Below are 24727 nucleotides of genomic sequence, written 5' to 3' on the forward strand. Positions count from 1 at the left end.
ATCCTGGTTATCCTTTAACAGTCGGTCTGAGGGCAGCTGATGCTCATATCCTATTCCCTGTGGATCTGAGATAGGCAGCAGGGCTGTCAATGAGGAGAAACATGTTCATTATAGGAGGTAGAGCTGTGAGATGCACTACTGACTGATAAGGCTGTAAATGACTGCCACAGCAGTGAGCAGATGGGGAACTGACAGCAAATTGAACAACTACTCTGGAGTACGTGGGTTCATGCCGGAGATTGGAGAGACAACTGCGATACAATTTTGATTCCTGTTTTACTTCTGAACTGTAGTGAAACTGTTGTTCGCTTTATCTACTTCAGAAAGAGGAAGCAGACAAATATAGTTGGCACTAGTTGCTATAAATACAGTAGTGTTGTTTGGATTAAATGTTTTATAAAGTTAAATAAAGGTGAAATAAAAAACTAAACATGGATATGATTAATGTAAATGAATTAGTTGTCCCACATCCAACAAATCTGACGGAAGATATTTCATACAGAAAACAACATTTATTCAGACATGCTTTATAAAGCTACATGTTAAACCGTGTCAAAAATGTCTACGGGCGTATAAACCTTATCAGTACAATTATTAGTAAGAGCATTTGTATAATGAAATATATTACATAACAATATTACAAACCTCAACATACATTTGCAACTCAGCTACAGCTATAAGCCAGTTTGAGGGGATAAATCTATTGTTTTTCTACAACGACGGACCAACCAACCACAAGGAGTGTGTGACAAGATCAATAACTTAAATATTAAGTAGTTCGTAAGAAAATGTGTTATGTGCAATTTGATATTCAAAATAACAATAGATGAATTGACAGAGTATCTACTGTTAGACCTAATAGTACAACTTTAAACTTTAAAAATATAAAACAAATCATGTTTACATATTTGACTTCCTAAAGTCTTGGACAAGGCATTATCATCCTTGCTGTGCATTTGTAAAGGACAAATGTTAGGTAGGAACCACATTTGAGTTCACATCAAAATGGATCAGATCCTTCTGTTTCAATTGGTCAATACCCAATACCCTCAAACCTATGAAGCAGACAAAGGTTAAACCTAATGCTAAGATAAAATAAGAAAATACTTGACAAAGCATTAAGATTTCATAGCCTTAAAAGCCCCTTTAAAACAAAATGGATGCCACTAACTGTCTAATACCACGGTTCTTCAATACCACCAAGCTTCTAAGTCTTAGTCTGTTTTAGCACATAGCAACACCTAGGAGTGCATTTCAGTGTGATACAAATGATCTGGTCTCTGACTAAAGAGATATCTAAAGAAGAGAGGAGATCAGTCAGGAAGTGGCTAGTTCCTGTGTGCCCTATTTATAAGCCAAGTGAACGGGGCTGCTTTCAAGAGCACAGGGTAGATACAACACAACATTACTGGGGCTAGGTGAGAGTAGATACAACACAACATTACTGGAGCTAGGTGAGAGTAGATACAACACAACATTACTGGGGCAAGGTGAGAGTAGATACAACACAACATTACTGGGGCTAGGTGAGAGTAGATACAACACAACATTACTGGGGCTAGGTGAGAGTAGATACAACACAACATTACTGGGGCTAGGTGAGAGTAGATACAACACAACATTACTGGGGCTAGGTGAGAGTAGATACAACACAACATTACTGGGGCTAAGTGAGAGTAGGCATCATAGGTTCTGTACTCACTTTTACAGTAGCTCAGTAATCATACCGCCTACACTCTTAGAAAAAAGGGTTCCAAAAGGGTTCTTCGGCTGTCCCATAGGATAACTCTTTTTTATTCCAGGTAGAACTCTTTGGGTTCTTCTGGGGAAGGGTTCTACATGGAACCCAATAGGGTTCTACCTGGAATCAAAAGGGTTCTTTCTGGAACCAAAAAGGGTTATTCAAAGTGTTCTATTGGGACAGCCGAAGAACCCTTTTACGTTCTAGATTTTTTTCTAAGAGTGTAGTTCCTGTGTTGCAATGTGCAGTCTGAAACCTTTTGTGAAATGTTGTATAAACCTAGCCTGCATAGGTATTTGCCAAAACAGAGTTAAGGTCACATTTGCTATGCATTTGGACCTGGTGAAAAGTTTGCACCTGTTTTTATTGGATGAAACACCAAAGCTAAAACAGCAAACTGTCTTCATTTATACTTGATAAATGATTCACTTTCAGAACCTTTATTCTTACCTTTTCATTTAACCTTTTATGTCCAATTCCCTATGGTAAACTTACTGTGCAATCTTGATACCTGATGCAAAGTGCAAATGTTGAATAAATGGGGTCCTTAGCTGTCAGAAGAAGGGAGGCTTGTAAAATAGGTCTGGTGTCAAATTTGATGTACATCCTGCCATTGAGATTTGGACTGGCAGAGTTTGTCTCAGACATTTTATAAAAGCCCTGAATATTCTTTTAACACTTGGAAAGTAGTTTTTCAAGACAAATAACTTCTCGAGAAAATTATATTTTCATGAACTACATAAACACAACCCACCTCATACACGATTACTTCAACTACATAAACACAACCCACCTCATACACGATTACTTCAACTACATAAACACAACCCACCTCATACACGATTACTTCAACTACATAAACACAACCCACCTCATACACGATTACTTCAACTACATAAACACAACCCACCTCATACACGATTACTTCAACTACATAAACACAACCCACCTCATACACGATTACTTCAACTACATAACACAACCCACCTCATACACGATTACTTCAACTACATAAACACAACCCACCTCATACACGATTACTTCAACTACATAAACACAACCCACCTCATACACGATTACTTCAACTACATAAACACAACCCACCTCATACACGATTACTTCAACTACATAAACACAACCCACCTCATACACGATTACTTCAACTACATAAACACAACCCACCTCATACACGATTACTTCAACTACATAAACACAACCCACCTCATACACGATTACTTCAACTACATAAACACAACCCACCTCATACACGATTACTTCAACTACATAAACACAACCCACCTCATACACGATTACTTCAACTACATAAACACAACCCACCTCATACACGATTACTTCAACTACATAAACACAACCCACCTCATACACGATTACTTCAACTACATAAACACAACCCTCCTCATACACGATTACTTCAACTACATAAACACAACCCACCTCATACACGATTACTTCAACTACATAAACACAACCCTCCTCATACACGATTACTTCAACTACATAACACAACCCTCCTCATACACGATTACTTCAACTACATAAACACAACCCACCTCATACCCGATTACTTCAACTACATAAACACAACCCACCTCATACACGATTACTTCAACTACATAAACACAACCCACCTCATACACGATTACTTCAAATGTCATCATGGTTTGATTGGCAAGGAGGACTACAGAGGAAACCAATCTGTATCCATTCAAAATGTGGATTACAAAAAGTTGCAGGCACTTCCGACATCCCCTAAGACTTACGTACTTTTGTAACATCCTTAAACGTATCATTAAAAAGTTTGATCGGGGTTGTAAGTATTCAAGTAAATATCCTTGGGAAACTGATGATGATCAATGTGGAATGTAAAAAAAAAAATATGCAAGTACAAAAAGTACAATCAACCTTCATTTGCAGGAGAAAAGTGAAAGTGGAAAACATTGCACTTAGCTAAATCTCAGCAGAACACTTGCATAAATATGCTGCATAATCAGCCAGAATAAGAAAACACCTGTCGTCCTTCCAAGCTACTACTTTCCATCACCATTAATCAATACATTTTCCCTACTTCTCCTTCATATTTAACAATCACCAGCTGTTTCTCTTGTCAGTATTCTCAGAATGTTTTGAGTCTTTCATACGCTTGGCCTGCCTGAGGAACTGGTCTGCTTTCCTCAGCTTCTCCATGGCTCTGGCTAGCAGCTCCTCCGGCGACCTGTCCTCCAGGCCATCACCCCCCGCTAGGGCCAAGTTCTGCCCAACCTCGGTGCTCCCTTTAGGGACGACGCTCCCCAGGAGCTCCCCTGTATTTTCCAGCTCCAGGGCCACTTCATTTTCAAGGTCTGTTAAGTCTTGAGGACCCACGGTGGCCTTTGTCACGGCCACGTCTGTGATTCGCTGTTTCACGTTTTCACCCAATGAGGCCTCAGAGAGGAGATCCCCCAAAGAGGTGGACATGAGCTTGGCTAAGGGTTTGAAGGGGATGGGGGGACAATGGGAGGCCTGACTGACCCTCACCTGGAGGAAGGTGGAGTGTAGGCCAGAGGGATTGTCCTGGGGGGTCTGGGTCGTAGAAGGGGAGTCCTCCACAGTGCTGAGTCCCAAGCTGTCGGGGGTCTCCGTGTCTCCGTCTTGACTCTCGTCCATCAGCGCGTCCAGGCCAGCTTGGCTGCCCATTAGGGCAGCGGTGGAGGCCGCCAAAGTGTCCCTGCTCTCTGACCATTCTTCATCGACATCGATGTCCGAGTGTTGGCCGCTGTCGACTGACTTCTCCTCCTCACGCTCACTCTTCTTTTCTGGGGAGAGGTGGCAGGACACGGGGCTGGAGCAGGAGCTGTCTGGCTCAGGGTCACTCAGAGAGAGAACTACGACTGGGAACTCAGACTTAGTCTCAACGACCACAGGAACTTTCAGGGCCTCTGTTTCTTCAGTCGGACTGGTTGTGGTCAGCGCGGCTGGTGTTGGTGAAGTGATAGAGTTGAGTTTCTCTCCTGGTGTGGTGGTGGTGATGTTCTTGGTTTTGTCTGTCGCTTGGTTCTTAGGCTCGCTTAGGTGGACGTCTTGAGCCACCACCACTGCTTTGGGAGGAGGGAGGACGACGGGCTTCTTCTTTGTGGGAGGTCCGGGAGGGCCAGGGCTCTTTTTGATTGGCTCCGGTGTCTGAACTGACGGCGTTACTGTGAGTTGGGAAGACTTCATTGTCTGAGGTTCTTCATTGGGTGATATATCCACTCCACCACTAGGGTCAGAATCTTGTTCTTGAGCCATGGGCTCGGAAACTTTCTGCGTCTCTTCTTCTATGGTGGTGGTGGCGACCTCTGGGTGGTCAGTCACAGAGGGTTCAACTTTGACCTCTAGGGGGGTCATGGGTGTTGTAATCTGAGAGGAAGAAGACTCCTCCTCATCCTCAGCCCCCTCAGGGATACTGCTTTGTTGAACGTCAGATGCAATCATTTCAGAACCCTCTTCCTCCTTCTCCTCTACCTCATCCTCTTCACCTTTCTTCCTTCTCCCACTAGCCTCCTCTGTACCCTCCTGCACGGCTGTCTGAGTGGGCTTCTTGTCTTTGGATGGTGGGGTGGGCGGCCTGTGTTCCTGGCTGGTTTGGGAGGCCTCGGCCATGTTGTCTGTGGAGCCGCCGATGGGTTTTCCGGGAGGGGTGGGCGGTGGTGCTGACTCGACCCCAGCCTCGAAGCACTGCTCTGGGCTGCCCTCGGGGCTGGTGTTCCTGGGGGGTTGGTCTCCGGCTGGAGCAGCGGGCTTGGCCTCTTTGGAGGGTGGCATGGGCATCTTCAGGACCTTGAAATCAAATCAAATGTTATTTACTTAATATGTTTCATATGGTTGTTACAACACATTGTAAAATACATGGAAAGAAGAGGGTAAAACAACAAATGATATGCACCTTTTTCTCAGGGCTGGTCTCCCCAGGTGGTTGGTCCTCGGCAGACACTGTGGGCTTGGCCTCTTTGGAGGGCGGCATAGGAGGCTTCATGACCTGGACAAAAGAATAACAATGGTTATGTGAACATATATCATATGACAAGTGTGTGTGTTTGTGTGTGCGGATGCGTTTGTACATGCGTACCACAGGAGGTTGGTGGCACCTTAACTGGGGAGGACGGGCTCGTGGTAATGGCTGGAGTGGAATGAGTGGAATGGTTTCAAATACATCCATTATTATGAGCCGTCCTCCCCTCAGCAGCCTCCACTGATACGCATGTGCATGTGAAACAGAATATGTACTATACTGTTTTAAAAATGCTACCTTTTTCTCTGGGCTTCTGTCAGTGCTAGTCTCATCAGGGAGTTGGTCCCCTGCAGAAGCAGCAGCCGTCTCGGCCTCTTTGGAGGGCGGCATGGGGGGCTTCAGGACCTTCTGGGGACTGGGCTCCGTTTCAGACGGCAGACCGTCAGGGCTCTGGGTGGTCTGACACTCCTCTGGGGCCTCGCTGGGTTTGGACGTGGGAGGCATGGGGGGCTTCACAGCCTTTTTGGGAGTCTCAGTGGTGTCTGTGGTGATGTGGGGTGTCCCGTTGGGGATGCTGGTGTCCACCGCGTCCAGGTCATGCCGGAGAATGCCGTCTGATGAGACGTTGGCAACCTGGAAGATGAGGGGAGGGGTTTAAGAGACATCTTATTCCAGTGAATTCTATAAACACATAATACAACATGATGCATTTAGCAGCATCACACACTGGCACTAAGCACTATGTTGTAGATCACACACACACACACACACACACTGGCACTAAGCACTATGTTGTAGATCACACACACACACACACACACACACACACACACACACACACACACACACACACACACACACACACACACACACACACACATACACTGGCACTAAGTTGTAGATCACACACACACACACACACACACACACACACACACACACACACACACACTGGCACTAAGCACTATGTTGTAGATCACACACACACACACACACACACACACACACACACACACACACACACACACTGGCACTAAGCACTATGTTGCAGATCAAACACACACACACACACACACACACACACACACACACACACACACTGGCACTAAGCACTATGTTGCAGATCAAACACACACACACACACACACACACACACACACACACACACACACACACACACACACACTGGCACTAAGCACTATGTTGTAGATCACACACACACACACACACACACACACACACTGGCACTAAGCACTATGTTGCAGATCAAACACACACACACACACACACACACACACACACACACACACACACACACACACACACACACACACACACACACTGGCACTATGTTGCAGATCAAACACACACACACACACACACACACACACACACACACACACACACACACACACACACTGGCACTAAGCACTATGTTGTAGATCACACACACACACACACACACACACACACACACACACACACACACACACACACACACACACACACACACACACACACACACACACACACACACACACACACACACTGGCACACACACTATGTTGCAGATCAAACACACACACACACACACACACACACACACACACACACACACACACACACACACACACACACACACACACACACACACACACTGGCACTAAGCACTATGTTGCAGATCAAACACACACACACACACACACACACACACACACACACACACACACACACACACACACACAGGCACTAAGCACTATGTTGCAGATCAAACACACACACACACACACACACACACACACACACACACACACACACACACACACACACACACACTGGCACTAAGCACTATGTTGCAGATCAAACACACACACACACACACACACACACACACACACACACACACACACACACACACACACACTGGCACTAAGCACTATGTTGCAGATCAAACACACACCTGGAAGATGAGGGGAGGGGTTTAAGAGACATCTTATTCCAGTGAATTCTATAAACACATAATACAACATGATGCATTTAGCAGCATCACACACTGGCACTAAGCACTATGTTGTAGATCACACACACACACACACACACACACACTGGCACTAAGCACTATGTTGTAGATCACACACACACACACACACACACACACACACACACACACACACACACACACACACACACACACACACACACACACACAGAGACACACACACACACACACACACACACACACACACACACACACACACACACACACACACACTGGCACTAAGCACTATGTTGCAGATCAAACACACACACACACACACACACACACACACACACACACACACACACACACACACACACACACACACACTGGCACTAAACACTATGTTGCAGATCAAACACACACACACACACACACACACACACACACACACACACACACACACACACTGGCACTAAGTACTATGTTGTAGATCACACACACACACACACACACACACACACACACTGGCACTAAACACTATGTTGCAGATCACACACACACACACACACACACACACACACACACACACACACACACACACACACACACACACACCCTCAAACACACACACACACACACACACACACACACACACACACACACACACACACACACACACACACACACACACACACACACACACACTGGCACTAAGCACTATGTTGTAGATCACACACACACACACACACACACACACTGGCACTAAGCACTATGTTGCAGATCAAACACACACACACACACACACACACACACACACACACACACACACACACACACACTGGCACTATGTTGCAGATCAAACACACACACACACACACACACACACACACACACACACACACACACACACACACACACACACACACACACACAGGCACTAAGCACTATGTTGCAGATCAAACACACACACACACACACACACACACACACACACACACACACACACACACACACACACACACACACACACACACACACACACTGGCACTAAGCACTATGTTGTAGATCACACACACACACACACACACACACACACACACACACACACACACTGGCACTAAGCACTATGTTGCAGATCAAACACACACACACACACACACACACACACACACACACACACACACACACACACACACACACACACACACACACACACACACACACACACACTGGCACTAAGCACTATGTTGCAGATCAAACACACACACACACACACACACACACACACACACACACACACACACACAGAGACACACACACACACACACACACACACACACACACACACACACACACACACACACACACACACACACACACTGGCACACACACTATGTTGCAGATCAAACACACACACACACACACACACACACACACACACACACACACACACACACACACACACACACACACACACACACACACTGGCACTAAGCACTATGTTGCAGATCAACACACACACACACACACACACACACACACACACACACACACACACACACACACAGGCACTAAGCACTATGTTGCAGATCAAACACACACACACACACACACACACACACACACACACACACACACACACACACACAGAGACACACACACACACACACACACACACACACACACACACACACACACACACACACACACACACACACTGGCACTAAGCACTATGTTGCAGATCAAACACACACACACACACACACACACACACACACACACACACACACACACACACACACACACACACACACACACACACACACACACACACACACACACACACACTGGCACTAAGCACTATGTTGCAGATCAAACACACACACACACACACACCTCTTTCATGTGTATCCTGGTTGGTGGTCTTCTGTTACGGTTTCCTTTCGGCCTTGTGCGTGTCGCATGCTCCAACTGACTGGTCTCATCTACCTTCACCTGGGAAAACAACAATTCAGAAAAAGGAGAATAAGTTGGCACCAATGTCAGAAGAGAAAATAGGGGAAAGGTTTGATATTGGAGAACTGGTACACGAACACTTTCAACCACTGGTTTCTAGGGGTTCCAAACATGTCTTGTCCCTGGGATTGTAATAAAGATAGTGCTTATACTAGCCTGGTCCCAGATCATGTTTGGAATGACCATAGGAGTTGGCAAGACAACACAAACCGATCTGGGACCAGGCTATGCTTATACCACACTGGTTACGAAACATGCCTTTTAGCATTAAGGAAAACACTTCACCTCGTCAAATATCTTATTCTTTGCTCTGTTGATGCCGTCACTAAAGGCCTTAATCCAAGCCTCCTTCTCCTCCAGGTTCTGAGCCTGGAACTTGACATCATGGACCTGGGAACCAGGAGAACACAGAGCTTAGAACATTAGAACAAAGGCACAGAACCTGGAGAGCTGTCAATCATTCCTTAATGACTATTAAACCTAGAATCAAAAGAAAACACTGCCACTAACCAAGGTGCTGTAATCAAACAGCCAAAGCCAAAGAATGTATGTTAATTGTGCCTTTTAGTTCTCTGCCAAAACAACTTGGATTCCACCACAGACGTAATAATTACAAACAGGGAATTATGAATACATTGCTGAGTGCCAACTTAGAATAGCGCTGGAGATAACTACATAATCCAATACTACAGAATTCCTATCAAACATTTTCAACAGAGAATTCTTGCTGTCAAATAAATGTCAAAACCAGGAAAGAGGAAAAAACTGAACGATAATGATGACACACTGAGTCATCTACAAAACCACTGTTCAAAACTAGGGCCAGGATGGAGAATAGAATTTAGATTAAGGATCAGAACGGTCTGAATCTACAAAACCACTGTTCAAAACAGTCCCACAGTGGAGTTAAGAAACTAGGGCCAGGATGGGGAATAGAAAAGAATTGAGATTACGTATCAGAAAGGTCTGAATCTAAGAAACCACTGTACAAAACTGCAGAGTTAAGAAACTATAGGCCCAGGGTGGAGAATAGAATAGATTAGAAAATAATCAAATATGTAAGAATAGGACAGAAAGGACATACATTCTATTCTATTCAGAGCACTGAGTACAACAGATTAGAGCAAGAAACTAAAAGCTCTGTTTTGGTGGCAGTTCTGGGTGAACTAGTCTGAAGACCATCTTTGTTCCTTTTGACATACCTTCTACTTAGGCCAAGCCAGAGAGCTAAACAGGGTTACCAGGGATGGAGCGCAGGGGCAGCCAAGTAGCTCTTAACATCCTGGTCAAACCCTCTCTGTCCATTCACACTGAACGACAACAGCGCCAACTCAAAACTACAATGCTGTAGCTTTAGAAGCTAAACTACAAATAGCTTTTAAAGTGCCATAAAACAGCTGTGTAAATGCAATGCATCACAGAACATGCAAATATCCACAGCTTTGAGCAGAAATGATGACAAATGTTTTACATAGACGTTTCTTTGTTAGTGTTTGTGGACTTTGGAGTCTGTATTACAGGGGTGTCTGTTGTGAATGTTAAATAGGTTTCTACTTTCTACGGGCCAAATGCTGACTGTTGTTCCATCCAGACCTGGGTTCAACTACTATTTGAAATATTTAAAATAATTTGAGCGTTTGAGTCTGCCTGGTGCAGAGTGCCAGGTGGGAAGGGTTTGCTCTTCACTATTGGTTCCATGGCAACAGGCCATGGAACCAAGCACATATAAAGTACTTGAAAGTATTTCAAATAGAATTTGAACCCAGGTCTGGTTCCATCCGCTCAGCATTGAGCTCTCTGCTGTTTCAGGTGACCCGACGACCAGACAGAGACAGAAAAGTTGGCAAACCAAATGCGCGGAAAGCCCTTTGGTTTGTCTTGAGAGTGCTAGGGCCAGCACAACCAACTGCTTACTTCACACAATTCTCCCTGATAAAGACCTCCTCCCTAAAGAAACCAAAACCAAACAGGAAACTAGAGTGCACAAAAACAATAAGTAGGCTGCATCCTGGAATATGTTGATTTAAGAAATACACAAATACTAAAGTTTCTCCCGGGACAATGTGGGTGTATGTATGTGTGTGTGTGTGTGTGTGTGTGTGTGTGTGTGTGTGTGTGTGTGTGTGTGTGTGTGTGTGTGTGTGTGTGTGTGTGTGTGTGTGTGTGTGTGTATATATGTGTGTGTGTGTGTGTGTGTGTGGGGGGGGGGGGGGGGCATTGGGACACATATTTTGCACCATAACAACAAATATGTCAAACCATAGCAAGTATGATTATTAACGCATCTCCGTAGTTGTATTATCTTCAGGGTTCCCCACTGATTAAATCGTCCAGCGACATAATGAACGTTCACAGATGTTTACTTTTGTCCCTCCTTCTGTTTGTTTTGTAAAAACTTTATTTATACAGCCTATTGTTCAAGTGGTGTGCTTGGTGTTCATGAAGGACGTGTGGCATCCGGTGTCTTGCTAGGGCCCAGTAAGAACTGTCTAGTGATGCTTAACAACGTCTGTCTAGCCTCCAAAACCAAGCCCAGCAGTATTACATGTAGATGTTCTCTATTGTCCGGTGGAGTGTGGAACTTCTCTATTTTATCAAGTTTATTATGTTTATTTGCACCCTGCTGACATTTTGGAGTGCATGTCAGATATATTGATATCAGATACAGACCAACAGAGCCTGACTCTAGGAAGTGCCTGTCAAAACCCAGTTTAAAGTCAGTTCCAGAGAACCACAGAGAACCTGACATGTTCAGTGTTTAATGGAAGTGTACAGGCCAGCATATAGTTCAACTTCAAACGTCTTTCCAAGCTGTTGAGGGCTGCTGCATTAAAACAAAGCTGTGAGCTAAGCAGTGTGACTCACGCTCCTCTCCTGCCTGGTCACTGTATTTAGGAGGGGAAAAAGTGACACACACACACACACACACACCTCCCTTCCTCTGACATCTGCTCAAGTCGTGGCGTTGGCCAACTCTCCAGTCTCCTCATTTGTTAGTAATACATTCCATTTCACCACTTTGGAATCTTCCACATTTCTTGAGACTTTTTCCACTGTCCTTGATCTGGGCCAAGGGGACCTCAGCTCCACCTGCACATTCATACATTCCTAAATGCTTTCAATATGAAATAGGCCTTTTGAGGACATGAAAATGAAAAAGGTTAACTTCACAGAAGAGATTTGAGACAGTCTTTTTTAAATAACAATCTGAAGACTGGATTTTGAGACTATCAGAGAAACACCATAGAAATACAAACACATTCACACTGTGACTGTGAACAGTTATCAATCAACAATTACCCTCCTGTATCAGTCCATCCACCCCTCCTGTATCAGTCCATCCACCCCTCCTGTATCAGTCCATCCATCCCCTCCTGTATCAGTCCATCCATTCTCTCCTGTATCAGTCCATCCATCCCCTCCTGTATCAGTCCATCCATCCCCTCCTGTATCAGTCCATCCATTCTCTCCTGTATCAGTCCATCCATCCCCTCTTGTATCAGTCCACCCATCCCCTCCTGTATCAGTCCATCCATTCTCTCCTGTATCAGTCCATCAATTCTCTCCTGTATCAGTCCATCCATTCCCTCCTGTATCAGTCCATCCATTCTCTCCTGTATCAGTCCATCCATTCTCTCCTGTATCAGTCCATCCATTCTCTCCTGTATCAGTCCATCCATTCTCTCCTGTATCAGTCCATCCATTCTCTCCTGTATCAGTCCATCCATTCTCTCCTGTATCAGTCCATCCATTCTCTCCTGTATCAGTCCATCCATTCTCTCCTGTATCAGCCCATCCATTCTCTCCTGTATCAGTCCATCTACACCCTCCTGTATCAGTCCATCCATTCTCTCCTGTATCAGTCCATCCATTCTCTCCTGTATCAGTCCATCCATTCTCTCCTGTATCAGTCCATCCATTCTCTCCTGCATCAGTCCATCCATTCTCTCCTGTATCAGTCCATCCATTCTCTCCTGCATCAGTCCATCCATTCCCTCCTGTATCAGTCCATCCATTCTCTCCTGTATCAGTCCATCCATTCTCTCCTGTATCAGTCCATCCATTCTCTCCTGTATCAGTCCATCCATTCCCTCCTGTATCAGTCCATCCATTCTCTCCTGTATCAGCCCATCTATACCCTCCTGTATCAGTCCATCCATTCTCTCCTGTATCAGTCCATCCATTCTCTCCTGTATCAGTCCATCTATACCCTCCTGTATCAGTCCATCCATTCTCTCCTGTATCAGTCCATCCATTCTCTCCTGTATCAGTCCATCCATTCTCTCCTGTATCAGTCCATCCATTCTCTCCTGTATCAGTCCATCCATTCTCTCCTGTATCAGTCCATCCATTCTCTTCTGTATCAGTCCATCCATTCTCTCCTGTATCAGTCCATCCATTCTCTCCTGTATCAGTCCATCCATTCTCTCCTGTATCAGTCCATCCATTCTCTCCTGTATCAGTCCATCCATTCCCTCCTGTATCAGTCCATCCATTCTCTCCTGTATCAGTCCATCCATTCTCTCCTGTATCAGTCCATCTATACCCTCCTGTATCAGTCCATCCATTCTCTCCTGTATCAGTCCATCCATTCCCTCCTGTATCAGTCCATCCATTCTCTCCTGTATCAGTCCATCCATTCCCTCCTGTATCAGTCCATCCATCCCCTCCTGTATCAGTCCATCCATTCTCTTCTGTATCAGTCCATCCATTCTCTCCTGTATCAGTCCATCCATTCTCTCCTGTATCAGTCCATCCATTCCCTCCTGTATCAGTCCATCCATCCCCTCCTGTATCAGTCCATCCATTCTCTTCTGTATCAGTCCATCCATTCTCTCCTGTATCAGTCCATCCATTCTCTCCTGTATCAGTCCATCCATTCTCTCCTGTATCAGTCCATCCATTCTCTCCTGTATCAGTCCATCCATTCTCTCCTGTATCAGTCCATCCATTCTCTCCTGTATCAGTCCATCCATTCTCTCCTGTATCAGTCCATCCATTCTCTTCTGTATCAGTCCATCCATTCTCTCCTGTATCAGTCCATCCATTCTCTCCTGTATCAGTCCATCCATTCTCTTCTGTATCAGTCCATCCATTCTCTCCTGTATCAGTCCATCCAATGTCTCCTGTATCAGTCCATCCATTCTCTTCTGTATCAGTCCATCCATTCTCTCCTGTATCAGTCCATCCATTCCCTCCTGTATCAGTCCATCCAATCTCTCCTGTATCAGTCCATCCATTCTCTCCTGTATCCGTCCATCCATTCTCTCCTGCATCAGTCCATCCATTCTCTTCTGTATCAGTCCATCCATTCTCTCCTGTATCAGTCCATCCATTCCCTCCTGTATCAGTCCATCCATTCTCTCCTGTATCAGTCCATCCATTCTCTCCTGTATCAGTCCATCCATTCTCTCCTGTATCAGTCCATCCATCCTCTCCTGTATCAGTCCATCCATCCCCTCCTGTATAAGTCCATCCACTCCCTCCTGTATCAGTCCATCCATTCTCTCCTGTATCAGTCCATCCATCCCCTCCTGTATCAGTCCATCCATCCCCTCCTGCATCAGTCCATCCATTCCCTCCTGTATCAGTCCATCCATTCTCTCCTGTATCAGTCCATCCATTCTCTTCTGTATCAGTCCATCCATTCTCTCCTGTATCAGTCCATCCATTCTCTCCTGTATCAGTCCATCCATTCTCTCCTGTATCAGTCCATCCATTCTCTCCTGTATCAGTCCATCCATTCCCTCCTGTATCAGTCCATCCATTCTCTCCTGTATCAGTCCATCCATTCTCTCCTGTATCAGTCCATCTATACCCTCCTGTATCAGTCCATCCATTCTCTCCTGTATCAGTCCATCCATTCCCTCCTGTATCAGTCCATCCATTCTCTCCTGTATCAGTCCATCCATTCCCTCCTGTATCAGTCCATCCATCCCCTCCTGTATCAGTCCATCCATTCTCTTCTGTATCAGTCCATCCATTCTCTCCTGTATCAGTCCATCCATTCTCTCCTGTATCAGTCCATCCATTCTCTCCTGTATCAGTCCATCCATTCTCTCCTGTATCAGTCCATCCATTCTCTCCTGTATCAGTCCATCCATTCTCTCCTGTATCAGTCCATCCATTCTCTTCTGTATCAGTCCATCCATTCTCTCCTGTATCAGTCCATCCATTCTCTCCTGTATCAGTCCATCCATTCTCTTCTGTATCAGTCCATCCATTCTCTCCTGTATCAGTCCATCCAATGTCTCCTGTATCAGTCCATCCATTCTCTTCTGTATCAGTCCATCCATTCCCTCCTGTATCAGTCCATCCATTCTCTCCTGTATCAGTCCATCCATTCTCTCCTGTATCAGTCCATCCATTCTCTCCTGTATCAGTCCATCCATTCTCTCCTGTATCAGTCCATCCATTCTCTCCTGTATCAGTCCATCCATTCTCTCCTGTATCAGTCCATCCATTCTCTCCTGTATCAGTCCATCCATTCTCTCCTGTATCAGTCCATCCATTCTCTTCTGTATCAGTCCATCCATTCTCTCCTGTATCAGTCCATCCATTCTCTCCTGTATCAGTCCATCCATTCTCTTCTGTATCAGTCCATCCATTCTCTCCTGTATCAGTCCATCCAATGTCTCCTGTATCAGTCCATCCATTCTCTTCTGTATCAGTCCATCCATTCTCTCCTGTATCAGTCCATCCATTCCCTCCTGTATCAGTCCATCCAATCTCTCCTGTATCAGTCCATCCATTCTCTCCTGTATCCGTCCATCCATTCTCTCCTGCATCAGTCCATCCATTCTCTTCTGTATCAGTCCATCCATTCTCTCCTGTATCAGTCCATCCATTCCCTCCTGTATCAGTCCATCCATTCTCTCCTGTATCAGTCCATCCATTCTCTCCTGTATCAGTCCATCCATTCTCTCCTGTATCAGTCCATCCATTCTCTCCTGTATCAGTCCATCCATCCCCTCCTGTATAAGTCCATCCACTCCCTCCTGTATCAGTCCATCCATTCTCTCCTGTATCAGTCCATCCATCCCCTCCTGTATCAGTCCATCCATCCCCTCCTGCATCAGTCCATCCATTCCCTCCTGTATCAGTCCATCAATACCCTCCTGTATCAGTCCATCCATTCTCTCCTGTATCAGTCCATCCATTCTCTCCTGTATCAGTCCATCAATACCCTCCTGTATCAGTCCATCAATACCCTCCTGTATCAGTCCATCCATTCACTCCTGTATCAGTCCATCCATTCCCTTACCATCTGAAATCTCCAACTTCTGAAATTCAGGGGTTATGATGAAGAGTGACCCAGAACTGTGTGCGTGTGTGTGTGTGTGGTGTGTGTGTGTGTGTGTGTGTGTGTGTGTGTGTGTGTGTGTGTGTGTGTGTGTGTGTGTGTGTGTGTGTGTGTGTGTGTGTGTGTGTGTGTGTGTGTGTGTGTGTGATAGGTACTGGAGCTTAGACGGACCGTCTCATAACCACACAGTCAGTAACCTATAGGAGGGACTGGGGCTTTAACCTATAGGAAGGACTGGGGCTTTAACCTATAGGAAGGACTGGGGCTTTAACCTATAGGAAGGACTGGGGCTTTAACCTATAGGAGGGACGGGGGCTTTAACCCAGAGGAAGGACTGGGGCTTTAACCTATAGGAGGGACTGGGGCTTTAACCTATAGGAGGGACGGGGGCTTTAACCTATAGGAAGGACTGGGGCTTTAACCTATAGGAGGGACGGGGGCTTTAACCCAGAGGAAGGACTGGGGCTTTAACCTATAGGAGGGACTGGGGCTTTAACCTATAGGAAGGACTGGGGCTTTAACCTATAGGAGGGACGGGGGCTTTAACCCAGAGGAAGGACTGGGGCTTTAACCCAGAGGAGGGACTGGGGCTTTAACCTATAGGAAGGACTGGGGCTTTAACCTATAGGAGGGACTGGGGCTTTAACCCAGAGGAGGGACTGGGGCTTTAACCCAGAGGAGGGACTGGGGCTTTACCCTATAGGAAGGACTGGGGCTTTAACCTATAGGAGGGACTGGGGCTTTAACCCAGAGGAGGGACTGGGGCTTTAACCTATAGGAGGGACTGGGGCTTTAACCTATAGGAAGGACTGGGGCTTTAACCTATAGGAGGGACTGGGGCTTTAACCCAGAGGAGGGACTGGGGCTTTAACCTATAGGAGGGACGGGGGCTTTAACCCAGAGGAAGGACTGGGGCTTTAACCTATAGGAGGGACTGGGGGTTTAACCCATAGGAGGGACTGGGGCTTAAACCTATAGGAGGGACTGGGGGTTTAACCCAGAGGAGGGACTGGGGCTTTAACCCAGAGGAGGGACTGGAGCTTTAACCTATAGGAGGGACGGGGGCTTTAACCCAGAGGATGGACTGGGGCTTTAACCTATAGGAAGGACTGGGGCTTTAACCTATAGGAGGGACGGGGGCTTTAACCCAGAGGAGGGACTGGGGCTTTAACCTATAGGAAGGACTGGGGCTTAAACCTATAGGAGGGACGGGGGCTTTAACCCAGAGGAGGGACTGGGGCTTTAACCTATAGGAGGGACTGGGGCTTTAACCTATAGGAAGGACTGGGGCTTAAACCTATAGGAGGGACGGGGGCTTTAACCCAGAGGAGGGACTGGGGCTTTAACCTATAGGAGGGACTGGGGCTTTAACCTATAGGAGGGACTGGGGCTTTAACCCAGAGGAGGGACTGGGGCTTTAACCCAGAGGAGGGACTGGGGCTTTAACCTATAGGAGGGACGGGGGCTTTAACCCAGAGGAGGGACTGGGGCTTTAACCTATAGGAGGGATGGGGGCTTTAACCCAGAGGAGGGACTGGGGCTTTAACCCAGAGGAGGGACTGGGGCGTTAACCTATAGGAGGGACTGGGGCTTTAACCTATAGGAGGGACTGGGGCTTTAACCCAGAGGAGGGACTGGGGCTTTAACCCTGAGGAGGGACTGGGGCTTTAACCTATAGGAGGGACTGGGGCTTTAACCTATAGGAGGGACGGGGGCTTTAACCCAGAGGAGGGACTGGGGCTTTAACCCAGAGGAGGGACTGGGGCTTTAACCTATAGGAGGGACTGGGGCTTTAACCTATAGGAGGGACTGGGGCTTTAACCCAGAGGAGGGACTGGGGCTTTAACCCAGAGGAGGGACTGGGGCTTTAACCTATAGGAGGGACTGGGGCTTTAACCTATAGGAGGGACTGGGGCTTTAACCTATAGGAGGGACTGGGGCTTTAACCCAGAGGAGGGACTGGGGCTTTAACCTATAGGAGGGACGGGGGCTTTAACCCAGAGGAGGGACTGGGGCTTTAACCTATAGGAGGGACTGGGGCTTTAACCTATAGGAGGGACTGGGGCTTTAACCCAGAGGAGGGACTGGGGCTTTAACCCAGAGGAGGGACTGGGGCTTTAATCCAGAGGATGGACTGGGGCTTTAACCCAGAGGAGGGACTGGGGCTTTAACCTATAGGAGGGACTGGGGCTTTAACCCATAAGAGGGACTGGGGCTTTAACCCATAGGAGGGACTGGGGCTTTAACCCAGAGGAGGGACTGGGGCTTTAACCCAGAGGAGGGACTGGGGCTTTAACCCAGAGGAGGGACTGGGGCTTTAACCCAGAGGAGGGACTGGGGCTTTAATCGAGAGGAGGGACTGGGGCTTTAACCCAGAGGAGGGACTGGGGCTTTAACCCAGAGGAGGGACTGGGGCTTTAACCCAGAGGAGGGACTGGGGCTTTAACCCAGAGGAGGGACTGGGGCTTTAACCCATAACAGATGCTGGATATGATCCATTTCCTCTGGTGATGGAGAGTTGAGGCCTGCATAACAACCAGGTCTGGTTTAGCAATACACCCCTGTCATCGCTCATGGATTGTGACTATAGTAAGCACAAGGTTGGGGACAATTCCATTTCAATTTAGTCTCATTACTTTTGTATTGTGGACAATTGGAATGAAGTAGGATTTTCCGTTTACTTCCTGAATTTAAATGGAATTGACCTGAACCCAGCTGTTTAGCATGTTTGCCTTGAAACCAGAAGGTTGTGAGATTGATAGTAAATGGCTCTTTACCCCTGTGTCTATGGGTTCTTTACGCCACAGACAGACGAACAGACAGACAGGCAGACAGGCACACACAGACAGACAGGCAGGCAGACACACAGACACACACACAAATTAGTAGGCAGACAGACAGACAGACAGACGTTTTTCAAAGACAACCTCTTCTATGGCCGGCCTGTTAGCATACTGCATCCACCTCTGTGAAGCCTCAAGGCCTTGAAAGCCCATAATTACACTAGCTCTGGCCGCTTTGATAATCACTAAGCAGTAGTGCCACACATATTTGCAGTCTCAGAGAGAGAAAGACCAAACCTGCTGACTTCAAGGGTAAGAGTTTGTCACCTTTCCAAGCGAGAAAATTGTTCATAGGTTTTAAACTTTAACATTTCAGAATCTACAGTTTAGTGTCTAAAGTTTAGTTGAGTGAATGAGCCCAAAGCTTTATACACACTGAAGACAAGCTGGAGACTATCTGAGAAAGATATTGAATGAAGGGTCTTAGTTATGTGATACTTTAGTCCAGACCAGTTTGTCAGTTTCTTTCATATCATGGAGCAGCAAGCTTTGGACCAACTCTGACCTGGAACACCTCCTGATTTTATTTCTATTTGACCTCCACTCCCACTTTTCAGAGGTCAACTTTGACCTCTTGAATTAAAACAATCACTTGAGAATTGACTAAATCTCTGTGAGCTGACTATCTGACTGACCGGTCAGCATTCTCCCATGGGCCAGTGCCGGTCTACAGACCGGAGGTTGAGAAACACTTTGTCTGGACAACTGACCGTCCAACTCAGTTCATTTTCCCAGATCGCTCTCCTTTGTGTCCGTTGAGAAATAGCTCAAGACAAGCCTTGCTGATGATGACACCACTATGTGACGGCATATGTCTTCTGAGTTTCAACCATAGAATGTGAGTTAGTAGAACAGACATTTCCATTCAAATTGACATTTGGAATGTTTGAATAATTGATGCATTGCACATGTATGAGGAGCTTTGTCCGGTTGATCAATTTCTCATTCTATGGTTTTCTCTTCACATTGGCCGACATTACATATGGCTGTTTAATTTACAGTAATGCTCCTGACATAAATGAACCTCTGGAAGTAGACTTGGGTTTTAGCTGTGCTTGATTGAGCTTTCCTGGAACAATGGAAACAATGGAACATTCCCAAAAGTGCAAACCCCGCTCATCTGGCATTCAAGGCTGGTTTTCGATCAAACTCTTAACGTTTTTGAAAGAAAACAAATAATATTTGAACCCAGGTTTGTCAAACAGACAGACCTTTTGATTCAGAGATTCAGAGACATGTCTCTCTGCTCGCTTACAAGGTTGTCGAATAATGCTCACCTTATTCCCTGATTTGGCCGCTCGTATCAACACCAGTCTATTCTTCTTCGTGAAGGCGCTCCTCAACTCGTGGCACTTATCGTAGTTTTCCAGGTCCACTTTCTCCAAGTAGGTCGCAACGTCCTGCACCAAAGAGGCAGAACGTTGTTTACGTTAAAGGGCAAATTGCACCTTTTAATTAACTGACGTTCTATTCCAGAAGAACGTGTGTGTGTGTGTGTGTGTGTGTGTGTGTGTGTGTGTGTGTGTGTGTGTGTGTGTGTGTGTGTGTGTGTGTGTGTGTGTGTGTGTGTGTGTGTGTGTGTGTGTGTGTGTTTAATGTTTATAAAGCTGCCAGGTGCAAATTGAAGGACTACTGAGTGTTTATGAAAATAGTTATTAAAAGTGAGAGAGACCAGTACATCATCTGACAGACATGCATTAAATGCATTGATACAGGATATCATCTGACAGACATGCATAAAATGCATTGATAGAGGACATCATCTGACAGACATGCAATAAAATGCATTGATACAGGATATCATCTGACAGACATGCATAAAATGCATTGATATAGGATATCATCTGACAGACATGCAATAAAATGCATTGATAGAGGATATCATCTGACAGACATGCATAAAATGCATTGATACAGGATATCATCTGACAGACATGCATAAAATGCATTGATAGAGGACATCATCTGACAGACATGCAATAAAATGCATTGATACAGGATATCATCTGACAGACATGCATAAAATGCATTGATATAGGATATCATCTGACAGACATGCAATAAAATGCATTGATAGAGGATATCATCTGACAGACATGCATAAAATGCATTGATATAGGATATCATCTGACAGACATGCATAAAATGCATTGATAGAGGATATCATCTGACAGACATGCAATAAAATGCATTAATACAGGATAACATTATGAATGTAGTAACATCACAACATTAATTTCAGTAAATGTAGCTTTCTGTTTAATATTATTGTTCTAAAGTGTCATTTTCACTGAGTTAGTAGTGTCCTGCAGAGTTGGGGTCAATTCTATTTCAATTCAGTCAAGTCAGGTCTAATTGCCTTTCAAGAATTTTGCTAGGACTGTCTGGAAGTGTTCTGAGTGAGGAGGGGAAAACGGAACATTTTCTGTTATTGGCAGTGAGGTTCGGAACTCTCCTTCTTATTGGTCTATTAACTCATTTACCACCTGGTGAAGTCACCAGGCAGGCCAAAACTCCATCCCACCTAAACAGGCTGACATTTCAGGCGGTCTTTTCAAACAGTCATTATCCTAATTTCACAGTATTATTCCAACCTCATAGTGTGGAAATATATCTTAAACACAGGAACATCTAGTTTTTGACTACACTGGGCCTTTAATAGTTTATTGAAATGTAGCGTACCTCATTCTCGTACACCACAAGCTCTGTCCTCTCCACCTGGATGTAGCGGTCCTTATAGCTGGCCAGGAACCTGCCTGAGGCCTTTTTCACCCAACCGGCCTTCCATGTGGACCTGGTGGGGTCCTCGTTGGGCCTGGTGGGGTCCTCTTTCACTTCCTGGGAGGACAACAGCGGAAGGAAATCAGAGTCGCACACACAGCAAACTTATACTCGGGGCTATGTCTCAATAGTCTTTCCTCCTTCCCTTCATCATCACTTACAGGTGAGTGAGAGGGCAAAGTGTGTTTCCATTATGTAGGCTATGGATATAGTATTTCCTGTATGGTATGGTTCTGGTATGGTCTGTTCATAATATTGTTGTTTAGGAAAGGAGACACAGAGGGAGAGCTAGTCATAAGGTTTGGAACGTGGCCTAATTAAACCTAAAATGTGTCTAGTAAGTTTTAGAGCATGTTTCTCTTCATACTCTTGCTACATGTCTTGTGCTGTGTCTGGCTCAATACGAAGTGACTTTGTATGCGTATTGTAAACGCCTGAAACCTGACTTCTCAATAGGCTCCGCTGTGGCACTGCAGAGAGCTGTGAAACTCAGTAAGCCCAAGGGCCCTGCAAGCTGTAGGGGAACTGACACTATAGTGGTTAACGATGACACTTTAGGCTTGTGGAGCTAAGTTAACACCGACAACTCTTATTTAGTAACAGTTCATTTCATTTTTACAGTCCCGCTACCTCTTCCTCCACTGCTGCTCTGTTTCTCACCTCAGAAAAACACTTATTTCTAGGCAGTTCGCTCTTTTCTCTCTCTGCTCTCAGGTGTCTTTTCTTAGTATCACATTTCAGTGTAGTATCAGTTTCCTACTCTGTACACTGAGGTCAAGTAAGGAGGTCATCTTTTGTCTTTCTGTCTACATTGAGTGGGGCATGTGCATTACATCAAATGACATTACTCCATTTAGGTAAAGATACACTTAAATGTAAAAAACAGCACCATAAAAATCAACATGCAGGAAGTATGTATAAAGTATTGTAAAAGTAGAACTGATTCCAAGCGTCTGAAAGAAAAACATCCCCATGATAAAATATGATTTATTTACATCTCAAAACATTTGAAGTTAGGAAATGAAATACAAAAGTGAAATGATCAAATCAGAAGGGGTTCTTTGAGTTGTGTTATTTTGAAAAGACTTCCCAGGGTCCGGTTTCCCAAAAGCATCTTAAGGCTAAGTTCATGGTTAGAACCTTCGTAGGAGAATCATTAAATCTTCCAGCTGATCCCAAAACCATCGTTATTAATGTTGCACTTGAAAAAAACGCTCGCAATCTAATACCTGCCTCAGAACAGCTAAGATGCTTTTCTGCCCTCCCGCGTCACTTTATACACAGAAGATCCCTGCTAAACATAGAATCACAGGGTTTATCCTCCTCTCTATGACGCTGATGACTTCAGAACAAAGTTGCCCATGTATAAATATGTGGTTTTCGATGATGGGTTTATAGGATAGCTAGCAACTTGTAAAAAATGACCCATTCGTATAAGTCAGTAGTATTTTAATAGTATGTAAAAATGATGTTTATGACTGTTGCCGTTATAGTTTATTCATTGATAATTATTAGGTGGAGGTCGCTAGCTACAGTATAGCCTAGCTTTTAGCTAGCTGGCTAGCTGCTCTGTAAGATAGCTTGACTTGCTAGAAAATTATGGAAACAAGTTGAGGAAAAAGTAACTAAACTAAACATGTTTTATTATCAACTGAAACAATATGTTTCTCCTGTCTTAAATGAAAAGGTCATATTTTGCAATCTCCCAAAATAAATGTGATCTCTGCCGAGAGACAAGGCTCTCCTCCATCTTGTCTTGCATTGGTTGTGAAACCCTATGCTCTCCGTCCAGTAGCAGAACGAGCTTGCATGAAAATGACGTACGGCGCAATGAAATACGTCACAATGTAAATGGGGCATCGGTATCGACAAATGCCTCAACGACGCACTTAGCAAACGTTCTCTCTGATTGGTGTTTTGGGAAACGTATGTTACATCTTCAGCCATTGTAGGAAATATGCATTGTTAAAACACTTGTAAGCCTAAGTTCCATCACTATCGGGAAACCGGACAGATCTGAAGCAGAATGCCAGGGTTCTGTTCATAAGGGCACACAACAAAAATGTTGTAAAAT

At 45.2% G+C, this 24727-nt stretch overlaps 1 protein-coding gene across 1 annotated transcript in view; it reads right to left on the minus strand.

The window, feature by feature from the left end:
• Positions 1-492: 492 nt before the first annotated feature.
• Positions 493-24727, minus strand: part of LOC106562731 (uncharacterized) — a 34877-nt gene continuing 10642 nt past the window's right edge. The window contains exons 2-8 of the mRNA XM_045708986.2: positions 22555-22710; positions 21150-21272; positions 10012-10116; positions 9607-9705; positions 6027-6362; positions 5664-5756; positions 493-5557 (exon numbers count right to left, since the gene is read on the minus strand). Of these exons, the coding sequence (XP_045564942.1) occupies positions 3848-5557; positions 5664-5756; positions 6027-6362; positions 9607-9705; positions 10012-10116; positions 21150-21272; positions 22555-22710 (2622 nt within the window). The 3' untranslated portion in view covers positions 493-3847. The remainder of the gene's footprint in view (positions 5558-5663; positions 5757-6026; positions 6363-9606; positions 9706-10011; positions 10117-21149; positions 21273-22554; positions 22711-24727) is intronic.

Source organism: Salmo salar, chromosome 26, assembly GCF_965601325.2.
Source record: "Salmo salar chromosome 26, fSalSal1, whole genome shotgun sequence".
Classification (NCBI taxonomy): Eukaryota; Metazoa; Chordata; class Actinopteri; order Salmoniformes; family Salmonidae; genus Salmo; species Salmo salar.